Source organism: Phyllopteryx taeniolatus, chromosome 21 (assembly GCF_024500385.1).
Source record: "Phyllopteryx taeniolatus isolate TA_2022b chromosome 21, UOR_Ptae_1.2, whole genome shotgun sequence".
NCBI classification, from domain to species: domain Eukaryota; kingdom Metazoa; phylum Chordata; class Actinopteri; order Syngnathiformes; family Syngnathidae; genus Phyllopteryx; species Phyllopteryx taeniolatus.
The window spans coordinates 14580671-14599045 of record NC_084522.1 but is presented as its reverse complement, the minus strand read 5'-3'; the positions used below and the strand labels follow the sequence as shown (position 1 = coordinate 14599045).

Here is an 18375-nt window from a genome sequence, read left to right as displayed (position 1 = left end):
GGAACCAGAATCGTGTGGTTTTGGGCCCCATTTCTTTGTAAACATCAGCTTTCACACATTGCTTGAAGTGCATTTCTGAGCTTTGAGTGAGCAACCCAGCTGGGCAGCCATGCAAATGCAGTATATAAAGCATACGTGTTGTGGTTTACAACAATACTTAACTATATTTATAATGTAAAGGTGGAATAAATAGCAAAGCTGACGGTCACTGTCACCATAATGTGCGCGAGCTATGAACCTCACCCGCCAGTTACGTTTGAAGTGAATACACAAAGGCCGACAAATTAACACACCTTAAAAAAAATGAGTAATATGGCATTCATAAAAATACAAAAGCTCCTGTAGTTTAGGATATTATTTAAAAAGAAACAACTTTGATTGTTGATTTATTTATTTCACAATTGCTGATGCAAATTACACTGTTGCAAGGCACAAAAATAAACAAAATAGCACTGTTGAACACATCTTTTGATAATTCTGTAATCAAAGTGATATACTGTATGTTTCCGTACCGTTAATCTTCACTTGGGTCAATGGCGTGCTGGAGACTATCCCAGCTAACTCTGGGCGAAAGGCGGTGTACACCCTGAACTGGTCGACAGCCAATCACAGGGCACGTATAGACAAACAATCATTCACACTCACATTCACACCTACGGGCAATTCAGAGTCTTTAATTAACCTACCATGCATGTTTTTGGGAATATGGTAGGAAACCCGGAGTACCCGGAGAACACCCACACAGGCACGGAGAGAACATGCAAACTCTGTCAAACAGCAAAAAAAAAAAAGATGTTGACTAGGGCGTTTTCAACAAGAACAATAAAACGGATGGGGACGTACGGTAGTACAGGTATGTAGGCAACAGAGGAAGGAAAAGCTGCTACAGAAGGGGACGTCTCGAGGGCAGACACGAACGCACACAGTCTTGTTGTGCTGCCGCGTTGCCTGACCCACTTGGTTCCACACCACACCGAACCATTATAGGGCAGAAAATGGCCTGGAATCTTTCTGCCACGTTGTTGTTCCATCCACCTTTAAAATAAAAGAAGCACATACTAAAAAGAAAAGCAGAAAACAGATGTAATATCTGATATCTGACTTCTTCTTCTACTTTTAAAAAGATATTTCATTTTGGAAGCCATATACCGGATGCCCTGATTGAGTTGAACAGCAGCTCCAGGTGATCCTGACTGAATCGATGACAGATATAACGCAGCACTTGGAGCAGGTACAGAATCATCTTCAAATAGGTGCCAAAATTAACCACGAAATCCATGATTGCCAGTTATCTACAAGAGAATATATTTTATTAATATGAAAATAGCAATGCATAACAGGTCAAGACAGCACCAAGTAATTGTGAAATTGACACTTCCACAAACAACCATGAAATGTAGCAACACATGGCCAAAGCAATGGTGAAAGTAATAGATCCTTTTTTTGCAGGATGCTAAAGCAAATAGGAATGACAATTTATACAACACTACTACAAAAGCTAAACAAAATACATGCAATACATACAAATTTGACACCTGTATGACGAGGAAAAAAAAAACACACACCGACAGCAAAAACAAAAGGAACTAGAAAGCATCTTTTGAATGTACTTGCAATGATGACACCTTTAGCTGAAAAACACAACCCCCCCCCCCCCCACTGCAGTTATGATTAATGCTCACGAGAGGGTGCCATTTACTACTATAGTCTTCCACAGACTTCAATTGATGTTTCCACAATTTAAAACACTTTAAAACAAGTGTTTTGATAACAAGGCTGTGACACATTTTTGTCAAAACGTCCCAAGAATTATATTACACTTTACACACACTATTGTTGAGGGGGGGTTATGTACTCATACAAGTAAGTGACTGTACAATACACTGCCCCATAAACTGCCAGCCAGGCCAATGGTGAGTCCAGCATAAGGTGTAATCACTGTTGTTGGAACAATTTGATTTGAAGAAACCACTATGCCAGAAGAAAAACTACCAATCAGAAAGAGAGGTCATGACAGACAAGGTGTCACTCATTTGCTGTGCACTCACAGGCGCACTTATGAGGGTCACTGGGCAGCTGAAAGGTTCATAAGTGATGTGAAATAAGCATAGTCTCTGCTTCAGGTTTATCACCTCTTTTGGTTGTTATTTTTTTAAATGTTTGTCCTGTTCGGCTGTTAGGTCAAGCAGAATGGAAGATCTGTATCCCTTTTATGCCGGAACAGTTTTACTGTGTCACAGTGGAGTTTTTAAGCTTCCGCTGTGGTTTCTTAGTATCCATCCATCCATTTCTTTACTGATTATCCTCACAAGGGTCGCGGGCTGCTGGAGCCTATCCCAGCTATCTTCGGGCGGGAGGCGGGGTACACTCTGACCCGGTCGCCAGCCAATCGCAGGGCACATACAAACAAACAACCATTCGTACTCACATTCACACCTACGGGCAATTTAGAGTCTCCAATTCATGCATGTTTTTGGGATGTGGGAAGAAACCGGAGCGCCCGGAGAAAACCCACGCAGGCACGGGGAGATCATGCAAACTCCACACAGGCGGGGCCGGGGATTGAACCCCGTTCCTCAGAACTGTGAGTCGGATGGGCTAACCAGTTGTCCATCGTGTCGCCTAGTGTTGATCAGGTACGCATTTTTTAAAAACAATTTATTATTGTTTAGCCATGATCCATCCATCCATCCATTTTCTGAGCCGCTTCTCCTCACTAGGGTCGCGGGCGTGCTGGAGCCTATCCCAGCTATCATCGGGCAGGAGGCGGGGTACACCCTCAACTGGTTGCCGGCCAATCGCAGGGCACATACAAACAAACAACCATTCGCACTCACATTCACACCTACGGGCAATTTAGAGTCTCCAATTCATGCATGTTTTTGGGATGTGGGAGGAAACCGGAATGCCCGGAGAAAACCCACGCAGGCACGGGAGAACATGCAAACTCCACAAAGGCGGGGCCGGGGATTGAACCCCGGTCCTCAGAACTGTGAGGCAGACGCTCTAACCAGTAAAACACCTTGCCAACCACCGTTCTCCAATGTTTTTTTTTTTTTTTTTTTAATCATACATGATCACGCTGTACCTCCCCAAAAAAGGTGCGACCCAATCATGCACTGGTGCGACCAACTAAAAACATTGGTTGCACCAGTGCGACCAGTGCAAAATGTGTCGAATGTATTTGTGAAAGCACTTACCAAAACAATATGATGTCTCCAAAGAGTTAGATCATGTTCTAGATCACACCAAGATCAGATGTAATAAAAATCTGCAACAACAAAAAATGTGCAGGAATTGGGAGGAGGGGAGGGTGGGGTGTGTGTGACACATGTTCAAGAATAAATGTAATGAGTGCAAATAATTACAAATTGTTAGCAAAGGATGTTACATTACCTAGATCTGACCGCTAAAAATTAATAGTACCATATTATCAACATTAAAAAATGCAAAAAATGGCATATTAAGGAGGTGTGAGTGGACAGTCAGACATTCTATTGTCTATCTATTTGGTATGTCTGAAATTTAATTGTGTTGCTGCAGTCTGGATAGTTATTTTATCCATCAACTCATTTATTTACTCATTACTGGACAATTCTCTAGCAAATGTTAAATATATTCCTCTGATTACTGAGTTTACATAACTGAAGCACATACTATGCATGACAAATCAAAAGACAGTGAATTAAGTGTGAAGTACAAAACAGATTTGCTTTCTTCAAGTAACCCCCATTATTTGTACAGTACTTGAAATGTAAAACTCCGGAATGTCTTAGAATAATATATCGATATAAGTGAGCAAGTTTCTAACAGTTCTTTACATTTCCATATAGCCTTCTGTTATAACTGTAGCTTGTGAAATGAGAAACATATTTTCAGAATGCAGTGCACCACAACAAAAAAGTACATTTTGAGACAGATGTTTGACTTACAGTAAACAAAGTCAACATCTAATTTCTTGCCAACTCTTGGCTGAGCTTCTTTTAACTTTTACTTTATGTCTCCATGCCATGTCACTGATATCTAAGTATCATGCATTTTTAATTGCATTGACTTGTACAGGTATTCACATTTTTCATATTTCACTTCTAAACCAAGTATTTGGTCTTCAAAATGAGCAGTATACCGGTAGTATTCAATAACTGCGTCAACATGCAAACAGCTAAACCAATGCTATTTTATAACAGAGTGTATCTGCGTGTCACCCTACAGAACATTTTGGTGACTTTTTAGCTTGTTGTACACTGACAGAAGACAGCTAACACGAATGTTAGGCACATTCAGAATACAGCGTCCACGGAGGACAAAGCCACAAGCCATTAAATTGTGGATTAGTTCACTGATTAGAATTTTTTTTTTAATTTAATGTCCACAAACTTTAAAATAGTTCAAAGACGCTAAATGGGCCATGTATTTAACCTGATACTTAGCTAAAATTAGCTACATTCAGGTGGTACTAGCTTGAGGCTCAGCTAATGATAATGCCTGGTTAGCTAGCGAATTGTGAGTGTTCATTTATCAAAACACATGGGTGATAGGATCGGCTAACAAATGATTCTTTCTGTCAAACGTTTTTGAGTGCGAAAATAACACTTCGAATTGCTTTGGATACTTACTGGGAAAGCATAAACTTTGACAAGCAGATAGTCCCGACTGAGACGTGTGAAAAATTCAAACCTGAAAAAGGGCGGCATCGATCTGCGCATGCGCAGAACGCGATAGCACGGGGAAATAAAATAGTATCCACACAAACAAAATGTATTTGTTCTAAACAAAGGCATTACATTTTGAAACTAATAATTAAGCCTTCTTAAAACTATTTTGTGTTGAATTAGTCGGTACAATATTGGATTGTACTTGAATTGAACCACTGAAATAAGTGCACTTCTCTACGATATTCAAATTGATGGAGCTTGATGCTCCTACATTGACGTATCATTAATAAAATGATGAGTTATTTAATTTAAAATCTTCCTCTCAGCTCTGCCCAAAGCAGCAGTAATGTTCCTGGAAATTTCCCAGCCTATCTTCTTTGTGTCACATTACGTTGCTCAGACTGCAGCAGTCGCCACGTCACGGAGCCCAATTAACCAATCACAATCGATCCGGGCTCCTCTTGCACACTGAATTCGCAAGAAGGGACAGAACGCTTAATGACCGAGCCCATAGAGGTGGATATAAGGCAATAACAATAAAAACGACCTGATTTATCAGGTGGTTAAAAAGCGCGAGACTGGCAGGAGCTCCAGAAGAGACAAAGTGATGCTTCAGCACGTTGGACAGCTTCTCTCCGGAACAGGATTCCTCAAGATCCTCACGTCACCTCACCACCAGTAAATTTCCCAAAGATTATATTCGAGGTAAGAATATTGCGGCTTGTAATGGCGATGTTAGGTCACGAGCAAGTAATGCAGTTCAATTCAAGGATCTCACTAAAGTGGAAGAAACAGGACAATGTGTCCCGTTCGTCTAATAGAAGGTGAACGCGTGCGTGTACAGACAGTGTGTTTCAGGGATTTATTGAGGGTTCCGTTTGTTGATGTTGCTCTATTGCAGACCACAGCCACTGTGCATGTGCTGACTGATTTCTTTTGGCGCATTAGGATATCTTGCAGTTCGCCACAAGAGGGCGCTACTCTACCGTCCTTACGTGTTGGCCAGTAAACGAAACCCTTCAGTCACATTTTTTTATTTTTTATTTTATTTTACATGTATTAAGATTTATTCACTTTATAAATTAAACACGTTTGTCTTCGAGACACTGCAATGTTTTTTTCATTAGCTTGCAACATCTATTTCATAGTGAATATGTAGCTAGTACAGTATCTATCTATCTATCTATCTATCTATCTATCTATCTATCTATCTATCTATCTATCTATCTATCTATCTATCTATCTATCTATCCATCTATATTCTGTAGGCGTATTTGCATACTTTTTCTGGGGAGGCAGTAGCACAGTCTGTAAAGACACGGCCCACTATGGACAAAAATGTAAAACAAAAAACTATTCATTCATTCGTTCATCTTCCGTTTCGCTTATCCTCACAAGGGTTGCGGGCGTGCTGGAGCCCATCCCAGCTACCTTCGGGCGAGAGGCAACAAGTTGTTGGATGCTTGTCTGCTTGCTGGCTGGTGTCGAGGTACCCCACATTTCTGCGCGTACTGCTGTGGTTCCATTCTACACAAATTCTCAGTAAAACAGCGTACTTGGAATTGCACAACATTATGACCACATGCACAGTCTAATGAGGTCCACTACAAGAGTCATATGAAAATGTCTCTTCTGACAAAATAAGGTTGGTTGTTGTACTCAAAGTGCACTAAATAGCACACCACTTTTCTATATACGTAGCTGTTGCTATTGGGTCGTGGGTGAGCCTATCCCAGCTGACTTTGGGTGAGAGGCAGGGTACACCCCGGACTAGTTCTAGACTGGACTGGCACATATAGACAAACAACCATTCAAAATCATATTCACAAATAAGGACAATTTAGAGTCTTCAATGAACCTAACATATTTTTGGAATGTGGGAGGAAGCCAGAATACGTGGAGAAAACAAAGAAGCAATGGGGAGCACAGAAAAACTCCACAAAGGGAGGCTGGAGCCGATAATTGGACCGCCACCCTCAGAAGTGGGGGCTGGACGTACTAACCACCTGTGCACCGTGCCGGCCCCACTGTAAACGACAACCGCAGTATATTTAATTCATATCTTATGAATAGGCCGGCACGGTGGACGACTGGCACATCTGCTTCACAGTTCTGGGGACCGGGGTTCAAATCCCGGCCCCGCCTGTGTGGAGTTGGCATGTTCTCCCTGTGCCTGGGTGGGTTTTCTCCGGGTACTCCGGTTTCCTCCCACATCCCCAAAACATGTGTGGTAGGTTGATTGAGGACTCTAAATTGCCCGTAGGTGTGAATGTGAGTGCGAATGGTTGTTTGTTTGTATGTGCCCTGCGATTGGCTGGCGACCGGGTCAGAGTCTCGCCCGAAGATAGCTGGGATAGGCTCCAGCAGGCCGTGACCCTAGTGAGGATAAGCGGTAAAGAAAATGGATGGATGGATGGATGGATGGATCATATGAATACCTCCGACACTGTCAATCAAAACTAGACTGTATAAACAAAGCACAAAAAGTAAGGAACTTTGTGTTTAGTAGATTATTTGTTTGTAACAGTGGTTCTTGACAATGAATCTTATAGTGTTGGAAAGCATGTCAATTCCCCTTTCAAATGGTGCCACATTTGTAAGGAACATGCATCTGTGGGATGAGCAGCAGAGCTGAGTATGTGGGTTGCAGCCATGAGAAATTTGCCCATTTTTCACCGCCAATGCAATCTCCAGAAAGGCAAGACCTGATTTCAGTTGAATTGTAATAAATGCTATTCTTGTTTTACAGAATCTGACTCCCAGGATGCCAGGGAACCTTTCAGCGCGGGTTTCCACACCTGCGTATCCTCTCCTCAACAGCTCTGTCCTCTCTCCGTTGAACGCCACCTTTCCACGCTGGGAAGCACCAGCCTTCACTGTAGCCGCCCGCTGCCGCGTAGCTGCCACTCTGGTGCTCTTCGTCTTTGCTGCTCTCAGCAACCTGTCAGTCTTGATCAGTGTGTGCTGGGGTCGGGGTTATCGCCTCGCGGCACACCTGCGCCCGATCGTCGCCAGCTTGGCGTCGGCCGATTTGGTGATGACGTTCGTGGTGATGCCACTGGATGCCGTTTGGAATATTACGGTGCAGTGGTATGCTGGGGACATCATGTGCAAGGTGTTGTGTTTCCTGAAACTCTTTGCCATGCATTCGGCAGCGTTCATACTGGTGGTGGTGAGCCTGGACCGATATCGTGCCATTCTTCATCCTCTGGATTCCCTGGATGCCGGGCTGAGGAATAAACGCATGCTGCTGGTAGCCTGGACACTGAGCTTGTTGCTGGCATCTCCACAGGTATAATACTATCTGTCGTTTACAATTTTTTTCCAGGTGAACTGATCGTAAGCCTGTCCGAACACATGCGAAACAAAAGAGTGGCTCTCAAGTTATTTCTACTGTATGATAAGCAGATTATTGGAGATTTTACTTTACTAACATAAGATGTTTGTGGCAACATTAGTTAATTTTGGATCCAGATCCAGTTCCAAGAAGAATTTTAAAGAATTAATGCCATCACATAAATAATAATCATAATAATAACCAAACTTTATTTCATAGCATGGCATTGCTGTTATGCTTAAAATGATCAGTGTCTTTTTTGCTACACTTATTTCAACAGGCTATACTGCTATAATGAATAGAAATAATCCCCAGTGTCAAACTTTTGCCAATTTAGCCTTTACTAACAAAAGGTTCCAAAGGGTTATAATACATTAAGGGAAAAAAACAACAACGAGTATCATTTGATTATAAAACCTTTATTTGTTAGCAAATGAGCAGAACTCTTTTGTAACAATTTAGTTGTTTTCAAAACATGCAGCACTGTATATAAAATTACAACTAAATATTTTCAACACTAGACATTTATTATCCATCCATCCATCCATCCATCTATTTTCTGAGCCGCTTCTCCTCACTAGGGTCGCGGGAGTGCTGGAGCCTATCCCAGCTATCTTCGGGCAGGAGGCGGGGTACACCCTGAACCGGTTGCCAGCCAATCGCAGGGCACACATAAACAAACAACCTTTCGCACCTATGGGCAATTGAAAGTCTTCAATCAACCTACCACGCATGTTTTTGGGATGTGGGAGGAAAGCGGAGTGCCCGGAGAAAACCCCCGCAGGCACGGGGAGAACATGCAAACTCCACACAGGCGGGGCCGGGGATTGAACTCCGGTCCTCAGAAGTGTGAGGCAGACGCTCTAACCAGTCTTCCACCGTGCCGCCCCATTTATTATCCATCCAGCTATTTTCTATACTGGCTATCCTGTTCAAGGTCACCCAGTGAGTCACAAATCTGGTTCCTTGCCTGTGGTGCTTTAAAGTAAAAATTCAATTCAAGCCCTTTGCTTGTAACTTGAATTCTAAACTCTTCATGGTAAGTCATACATTCAATTAAACTGATTAGGCTAGGTCCCATTTTGATACAATTCACATTTACAATTACATTTACATGAAGGATTGTCAGCTAGTGATTGTTTTTTTTTTTTTTTTTAAATGTACTTTAATTTTCTTTTTTTTTGCATATGAAAGGGTAACATGTAAGCAGGTTTAATTGAGAGACAGTACCTTTTGTATGCACATTGAGCGTATGTGGCTGATAAATGTTTATTCTAAAGATTGTTGCTGAAACACGATCTCTTGAAAGATGACATATAGTGTAAAGATTGAACCTAAGACGCTTCGCTTCTGCAGCTTTTGCTCCCCGCAGTCGCCTCTGTGAAGCAGAGGAGCTAAAAATAGTGCAAGTGAGCAGCTCGGTGAAGCCGAGAGCAGATTCAGTCATTGATAGGAGAGAAGGATGAATAATGGGCTGACAGGGAGCTTGCATTTGGATTTCCTGTGTGAATATCCTACACCAAACACACGATAGTTAAACGATGTGCTTGTCAGTCATGTGTCTTTGTGATGGTCCTTTTCCATGACAGATAAGACACCAATTAGAAAGAAAACAGGTCATTTTTAGCCAGGTAGAAGCAGAACATTCCACCTGCACCTGCCAACTTTGTTATTTTGCCCTCATTGACTCACACATAAGGATGACGTAAATGAATGCTGCAGTGCATGGCTTCTGTCAGCCCCTTAGCCTGGAATTCTGCATTGCAACAACAGAGCCACTGCTTTCATAGGAAGTATGCTATGCTCTGCATTTGAGATTTGTTTTATCTGTGGTACAACGGTAAAGCAATGTCTAACAGCATGGCATTACTATTTTTCTATTCATGTATCATCACTCATCGTCACATGATGCACTTGCCCAAACAGCGCAGCTGAAGCAGAAAAAGGCTTTTTCTGGTGATGTAAACTTACATTCAAGTTTTCACTTGCTGCATGAATGTGTGACCATACCAATGCATATTTTGTTTGTCATTTGTTTTATTCATTTGGTGATTTGTTTTTTCTCACTAGTTTGTCTGGTTTTAAGGAAGTAAAAAAAAAGGTGGGTCTGGAAGTGCACTCCATGATTTGCGAGCAACTGCCTGCGAGGCTCTATCACCTCTAGTTTTGAATCTTGAAAAAGTGGCCAGCAGAGCACAATGAATGACAATAAAATGACATCAGACTGACCAAGTATGGAGAAGCCTGACCATTGAGGGCGCCGTAAGTGACTGTTGAAATTTTGTACGGAATCCTGAGAGAGTTTGTGTACAGACCAAAGCACCCATTTACAGAAGCTGGAGTTTAGAAGATGCTGTGAGTTGGGACAAAAATAGGATTTAAAGACATTTGTGAATATTATTTTCTTCTTTGCAGAAATGATTGGTGAGTTACGGAGTCCTACTATTATGGTGTCACATTATTTACATTGAGCGATCTAACTGTGGTGTGCGGGAAAAATGCTACTGGTGCAGCATAAAAAAATAAAATAAAAAAAGATGTGACCTTTGTTGGCAGTGTGGCAATAGTAAAGGTAATGTAGTATATTTCAATAGTACCACAGTCAGTAACCTGACTGACCAGACACTAAGGCTTGTTCAATAAATCGAATTAGCCCAAACGCCAAGTGTCTCGAAGTCTTCATTCATCCCTGCCCGATGGAAGTCGCAGTTCTCCCGGGAGACCTCCGACTCGGAACCACAGGGGAAAAAAATCCACCTCAGTAATTAAGGCTACCTAGTGGCACCACGTCTTGTTTTGTTCCTGAGTAGGAAAATGGAACGCCCATTTATGGAGAAGCATTTATTTGTCCAAGTGGACCGTCTCACGGCGGCACGGCATTGATTAACGTGGAGACCCTCGTTTGTCATGATCTGTGTTTTGGATGTTTTTAGATTTGCTCTTTCATTCTGTTTTGATCTTTTTTGGTTTTGTCTCATGTTCTCTGGAGTTCTGTGTTTTTCTGTTTCGTGCCTCTAATGGTCTGCTTGTCAAATCATTGTCTCCATCTCGACTCGTCAGCCCTGCTCCTCATTCGGCAAATCAGCTCTCTCATCCATCCCCCATTTGAGAGGAACCAGTCGAGAGGACACCGCCCATGTGTGCCTCGCATTTTTCATCCATTTATTGAAGGTCGGGAGAACAGTAAAACAAAGACAATGAGCGTACTCACGCTGGAGCTGCTGTTAGCCACAGCTCTCGCCTGACATTCACACACTCGCCAACCTTACGCACCACCCCGACAGGCCCCACTCCTCAAAGGCACATGCATGCACACAGGCAATGCAATGCAGTATATAAAGTACAAGTGGCAGTCAAAAAGTAATGAGCCAAATTTAATGTGACCTACTAATAATTCTTTTTACGTCGGCACGGTGGGCGACTGGTTAGCACATCTGCCTCACAGTTCTGAGGACCGGGGTTCAAATCCCGGCCCCACCTGTGTGGAGTTTGCATGTTCTCCCCGTGCCTGCGTGGGTTTTCTCCGGGCACTCCGGTTTCCCCCCACATCCCAGAAACATGCATGAATTGGAGACTCTAAATTGCCCGTAGGCATGACTGTGAGTGCGAATGGTTGTTAGTTTCTATGTGCCCTGCGATTGGCTGGCAACCAGTTCAGGGTGTACCCCGCCTCCTGCCCGATGACAGCTGGGATAGGCTCCAGCACGCCCGCGACCCTAGTGAGGAGAAGCGGCTCAGAAAATGGATGGATGGATGGAAATTACGTATGTCCTCTTTCTGTCAGCCATTGTGGACATGACGTCATTGTTGAATGTCCATCAGTATCAGAGAGCTGTGATTGAATTTCTTGCTTTGGAAGGGGAACCACTTCTATGCATTTGTTGCAATGTTGCAAAATGTGCACGGGGAAGCTGCAGTACAGTCGAAAGGTGAGTGTCCAGGCTCAAAGGCAAAGAACAAGAGCCTGGTTTGAGTGACCCCTCTGACAAGCAAAGAGGTGGCAGACCAGCTACATCGGTTACTCCTGGGAATAGTGCTAGGGTTGAGGCACTGGTCACAGAATATTGTAGAGCCACAATGGATGACATCAATTAATTTCATGTAATTTCTGCAAAACTCGTGAAAGAGTTACGCTTTGCAAAGGTTTTTACCACGTGGGTTCCCAGACAACTCAGAGATGCACACAAGCAACCTTTTGAAGCTCGTTTGATAAAGCTTCGGATAAAATGGAATGAAATCAACTTTTGATCCTGGACACCCACTATTTGACTGTACTGTAGCCTATTGCAAAGTCCCCATACACCTTTGGCAACCTTTTGAAATGTTTCGTGGTGGTTCCCCTTCCAAGGCAAGACTTTCAATCACAGCTTGCTGCCTCTGACAGGCATCCAACAATGACCTCATTTCCAAAAGAGCTGAACGGAAGAGGACAGGCTTTAAGAAAACATTTTTTTTTGTGGTAATAATCCTTGAAACAAATATTTAAACTACAAACCGTGAACATTTCAGAAAAAAACTAATTCCATTATTAGGAGTCTAAAGTAAATTGTGCTCATTACGTTTGGACTGTCCATCGTATTTTCTGTACAGTTTATGGTTGCGATTTGCTTCTCGCGTTCAAATATTCTTACCATATGTTGAAAAAAATGTGTGTTTTCATGTTCAAATATTTAACACGTGTGGGAGGTGTAAAACTCTAAAATTTAATTTGGTTTGTATATATTTGTATATATAGTATGGAATGTATCCAGCGCTATGAACAGGGGTTCACTGTACAGCTTTGTAAAATACTTCCTTGTGGTGCATATTTCCATTGTCGCTTTGGCCTGTACATGTAAGACAATCGCCATAAAAGTGGTGCATTAAAGGGATTTAATGCACAACATTGGAACAAAGAACTGTTGGTTTCAAAGTTCTTTGGCGTTTGTATGAGATAAACAAATACCACATTTGTTTACAGCAAACAAACGACGACGGACAAAAGTGTTTAATGGTGACGGCGTGCATCCTTCATGTTTTCACTCTCCTCATTCTCAGCTGTTCATCTTTCGGGCCATTAAGGCAGATGGAGCCGACTTCACTCAGTGTGTGACCCACGGGAGTTTCCGGCATCGCTGGCAGGAGACGGCATACAACATGTTTCACTTTGTGACATTGTATGTCTTTCCTCTGCTTGTCATGACCTTCTGCTACACAAGCATCCTCACCAAGATCACTGGGCAGATGCGCAAGAGCAAAGGTGTGTGAAAGTTGGCACGTTGAAAAACCATTCAGACTAAGTGGATGAGAAGAGGAGTTATTCAGTTCGTAATTACAAATGGCTTCATAGTGCAGATGTCGTGACTGCCTGTGGTTAGTATGTCTGCCTCACGGTCGAGATTTTCTGCATTGGAATCCTCTGCTCAGACCTTTCAGTGTGAAGTGTGCATATTTTGCAGAAATAAGAAAGAAATGTGAGGCAGATGTGCTAACCACAGTCTAGTCACCAGTCACTAGTGTACTATGCTGCCCCAAAATCAAACTACCACTGTTATTTTTGTATGGGTCAGATCAAATATAATATATAAATATAATAAATATAATGCAGACACAAAGAATAGTACTGCTATTAGTAATTTGATGGATTGATTGATTTAAAATTGCCTGCGGCCTAGTACCTCCATTAACCTCTTCGCATGTCATTGGCTTTTTCCATTATACTGTATATTAGCATTATTCTATAGTGGGCCATTCTTAAGGAAATGTTGTTTTAAATACGCAAAGTGGAATATTCACTCCAGTTACTTTTTGTGTTGGTTTTAGGGGAAAAGATGTCTTTGGGGGCGGCACGGTGCGCGACTGGTTAGTGCGTCTGCCTCACAGTTCTGAGGACCGGGGTTCAAATCCCGGCCCCCGCCTGTGTGGAGTTTGTATGTTCTCCCCGTGCCTGCGTGGGTTTTCTCCGGGCACTCCGGTTTCCTCCCACATCCCAAAAACATGCGTGGTAGGTTAATTGACAACTCTTAATTGCCCTTAGGTGTGAACGTGAGTGCGAACGGTTGTTTGTCTCTATGTGCCCTGCGATTGGCTGGCAACCAGTTGAGGGTGTACCCCGCCTCCTGCCCGATGACAGCTGGGATAGGCTCCAGCATGCCCGCGACCCTAGTGAGGAGAAGCGGCTCAGAAAATGGATGGATGGATGGATGTCTTTGGGGAAATGTGCATAAACCAAGCTACATATGACAAGTGAAATGTAGACCACACAAAGATCGCATGAACAGAGACTTAAAAGCCTCTCAATGATGGTACAAACAAACTGTAAAGTTAGGAGGGACTCAAACAGAAATGTAAGCCACGGTTGAGTGGAAGAATACATGCTGAGTGAGTTTTTAAAAATGTTTTTCTAGTTGTCTTAAATGACTGCATTTCATTAAAAGCTGAAATGTGTTAATTTTACAACTTGTTACTCCCGCAACACTGACAATAAGTGTTTCTTTGTCGTTTAAACAGGTGCATCTCAATTAATTCGCATATTAAAAAAGTGAAAAATGAAAAAAAAGTGGTGCCTCGAGAGCTCAAATAATCATTCCCGATTGAAATTAATGTAAATGCCATTAATCCGTTCCAGCCCCCTCACGACCACAAAAAAAAACTAACAAAAACTATTTTTGTGTTTTTCAGAAAGGAAAAATAACACTATAATATTGTATTTTTATAAAAATATAGTGTCATAAACATAATTAAATCAAATATAAATAATTACACAGTTTGCCCATCACCATACAATCCTGCAATTCAATGAATTGGGCTGCTCCTTCTGGTATTATATTGCCACCAGGAGGCAATATAATACAGTCATGCAGACACAAATAGTAGTAGTAGTCTTAGTAATTTGTATAAATGGATTAATTAATTTGTTTATTTATTTATTTTAAATGGCCTCCGGCCTGTTACCTCCATTGCTAAAGCCTGTTAGCGAGTCAATGGCTTTTTCACATTTACATTAGCATTAGGCTCGTGGGCCACGCTTAAGGAAATATTGTTTGGTTGTTTTAAATATGCAACATGTAATTGTTTTATGCTTAGTTTGACATTAAACCTCAAGAGGGGATGGCATTAAACAGCTTGAAGTCTTTCTTTTAATTGAATTGTCCAATATTAGCCAAATTGCTGCTTTTTGTGAAATGACATATCTCGAGTTTGCACTCACAAGTCAAAGCCTTTTGTCGGCTTGTATCTTTAAAAATTCTGAGGTCGCTCGTCTCTCAAGGCATCACTGTAGTTCAATTCAGTCACTTAGGACCATATTCTCCCGTTCGCGCGTAAGTCTTCTTTTTACGTGCCTGCTTCGCGGGCTGTCAAGATGCACCGATTCTTCCGTATATTAGTTCTGACAAATGATCCTAACAGCTTACTCTGAAGGAGCATGTGTTTTTTTTTGTTGTATTCCCTATTAAATAGATACTGTACAATAAATGCCATTTAATCAGAATACTGTGCTTTTGAGTGAAAGCACTTATGGACGGCAAGCAATCGGGCCATCAAGAGGAAAGACAACTGCAGTTGTTGTGAGAGGTTGAGGATGATGTTCCACCTTCTCGGGGCGCTAAACTTACTACAGCTTCTGGAGTCTTTGGCAGAATGCGTGCTCAACCAGATATAAGAGGGAACACACTCACATCAGGATTACTTCACCAAGGATGCGTAAATGGCGAGAAGTTGCGCAAATGATAGAATTAAGTGGGCGGAAGAATGGACGCGTACGGGAAAATAAGCCCCTAAGAGTGTGCAAGAACTTCAGTATCGATCAAATTGACCCTTTGTATGTCTGCAGATGGTGAGCGATGCCTGCGACGTAGTGGAAAAGACAAGATTCCCAAAGCACGTATGAAGACCCTCAAGATGACCATAGTGATTGTCAGTTCCTTCGTCATCTGTTGGACCCCCTACTACATTCTGGGGATCTGGTACTGGTTCCAGCCAGCCATGATCAAGCACACTCCTGAGTATGTGCACCACATACTGTTTGTCTTCGGCAACCTCAATACATGCTGCGACCCTATCATCTACGGCTTCTACACGACCTCCTTCCGGGCCGACCTGGCCGATGTGATGGCGTGCTGCCGCCACAGACGCACCAGCAACGACTCGCCGCGCTCCGTCGATCGCCTTTCAGCGAGGAGCGCTGGAGCTGCTGGGGAGATGGAGTCGGACCTGAGCTCCAACCCACACAGCGGTAACCCAGGATACGCAGAGTCTTAACTAAGATTTTGATGTGCGGTTACCTCTAACGTAGCTTATGGAATACTCAAGGGAAGACCGTGAGTATTATGGAACTGTTTTAAGATGAAGAAGATCTTCGCTACTGTTAACCACCCAAATAAATTCTTAGATACTTCCGAATATGCTGCAACATCCATGTCTACCCAGTTAAATGAATGTACACTGTGTGAGCCACAGTATTTAACACCAGACTGTAGAAGTGTTCTGTGAGGATGCAATGTGTAGCATGAATTTGTTAAGGTAGAGATGGATGAAATGTACATTCCTCTGACTCCTTCTATGCCATTGCATCTACTTGCGCTGGTTCCATGATCCACATTGCGCCGTGCAATTCATGGGCACTGTCTGTGGAGGGCATCAGTAGGAGGATAGGTTCATAATACGTGATGTCCAACGGAAGAGAAAACACAACGCCTAGTTTTACTACTACTATTTCCTTTTTGGAATTTTGCACCAACCCAAATTGTATACCCGACGCAACCGTCAAACACTCACAGCCTCTGTTTAAAAGTACACTTACAGCAATATCCTGACTACTGATATGGGTTTTTAATGTTGTTTTTTTTTGGGGGGACTTTTCTGCTGTTTGTGGGCATGAAGCACATTTCATATCGTCGTTGTGAAGAGCACTTACCAAGAGGCCAATCGGATTGCTCTGATGTCATCAATATGCTGCTAACGGCCTCAAGGGGACATATTTGCATTTTACCTGTGTTATGCTGTGATAGAAGCGCTGTAGTTTGAAATTCATCTCTTTTGCATTTCAGCTCAGTGACAGCAATTTTATTAAAAAAAAAAATAAATAAAAAAAAAATACATTTCTGGTTTATAAGAAGACTATGCTTCGATTACGGTGTACATGCTATCATTCCTGTGATATTCACTTGATTAGGTTCCTATTGGAAAACTCATCTTAACCATATACACATATTTACATGCAGCTGAATCAGTCGAGCCTAAAATTCACAACAGTGCTTTCGTCCTCCATATAACGAGGCAGTAAAAAGGCTTTTATTTTGCAATGTGTCATCTGAAAGCTATATCGTCTTTTGTCCAAAGTAAATGATATGGTGGTTTAGTTTGAGTTTGATATATAATTACAAAGACTGCAATGTACACATAGTAATACAGTTCTGCCAAAGAAATGTTTAAAAGGCTTGTTCTGTCAGCGGTTGCCAGGATCTGGCCTGTCTTAAAAATGGTACGTCAAGCACACGTTCGTGATCACAGACATGAAGTACACTTGGCATTCTTTCAGAATGAATGTTCTTTCCCCCATTATGAAGATTTCTATAACAATTTCTATAACCTTGCATGATTGTGAAAAAACTGAATGTGACATGTGATGTGCAAAGTAACACACACGGGTCACGAGTCAGTGTTAAACTCAGTGGTTCTTGTGTTGAGCAAGATATAACCTGTTGTGCATATGTGCATAGACAGTACGGTACTTGTATTCTCAAAATGCTGTATGTGGAATTTATATTTTGCCGAATAAGACTATTTAATCAAATCAAATACAGTGCTCAATAAAAGTGATGTCAAACTGGTTATGAAAGAAGGTATGATTCTTGCAGCCTGGTTTGAAGGTTGATCAACTTCCTCTATAATTACTACACCCAAAATACTGTTTGTACATCTTTTATGAGCATTTTTACAACTCAAAGCGAAATGACTTTGAATTGAATTACAACTGAAATTATACCTAACTCAGAAACCGAAGCTTAAACGATATTGAAGGGTGAACCTATCCTCATGGAAAAATAAATAAATAATAATAAAAAAAAACCATATATATATATATATATATATATATACATATTAGACCACCCTTGTTTATTCAGTTTCTTGTGTCTTTTAATGTACAACTAAAGATACATTTGTTCAGACAAATATAATGACGACAACAAAAATCTGTTAAGAGTTTGATTTAAGAGATGATATCTAGCCATTTTTTTTTTTTTTGAGGGGGGATAATAACCAAAATGTCTGGGAATACAGTTAAGCTTAAGCATGACAAATAGGACAACGTATTATGGAATTAGCTGCATTTTTGTCACATCCATTGTATTCTTAGGGTAATACAGCTTTAGTGGTATCAGGCAATAAAATGAGCAAGAA

The 18375-nt window shown here is 41.8% G+C and overlaps 1 protein-coding gene and 1 long non-coding RNA gene across 3 annotated transcripts; one reads left to right on the top strand and one right to left on the bottom strand.

Annotated features, from left to right (window-relative positions):
- Window positions 1–379: 379 nt before the first annotated feature.
- Window positions 380–4699, bottom strand: LOC133471356 (uncharacterized). Of its 2 annotated transcripts, XR_009786200.1 has the most exons (5): window positions 4617–4699; window positions 3201–3271; window positions 1150–1292; window positions 844–1035; window positions 380–767 (listed from the first exon to the last, which is right to left on the bottom strand). It is a non-coding gene; the product is annotated as an uncharacterized LOC133471356 (long non-coding RNA). The 2 variants fall into 2 exon arrangements; XR_009786199.1 differs by having other exon boundaries at window positions 380–1035.
- Window positions 4700–5134: 435 nt separating this feature from the next.
- Window positions 5135–18004, top strand: LOC133471372 (gonadotropin-releasing hormone II receptor-like). The gene is made up of 4 exons (XM_061760840.1): window positions 5135–5360; window positions 7405–7947; window positions 13030–13231; window positions 15806–18004. The coding sequence occupies exons 2-4, from the start codon at window positions 7420–7422 to the stop codon at window positions 16231–16233; spliced, it is 1158 nt and encodes a 385-aa protein (XP_061616824.1). The 5' UTR covers window positions 5135–5360; window positions 7405–7419; the 3' UTR covers window positions 16234–18004.
- Window positions 18005–18375: the final 371 nt, after the last annotated feature.

Bases quoted from the DNA above. Each gene is read 5' to 3' on its own strand.
- LOC133471372 (XM_061760840.1), top strand. From the start codon at position 7,420: ATGCCAGGGAACCTTTCAGCGCGGGTTTCCACACCTGCGTATCCTCTC. The intron at 7,948-13,029 runs GTATAATACTAT...CCTCATTCTCAG, and splicing joins TGTTGCTGGCATCTCCACAG to CTGTTCATCTTTCGGGCCAT. The intron at 13,232-15,805 runs GTGTGTGAAAGT...GTATGTCTGCAG, and splicing joins GCAGATGCGCAAGAGCAAAG to ATGGTGAGCGATGCCTGCGA.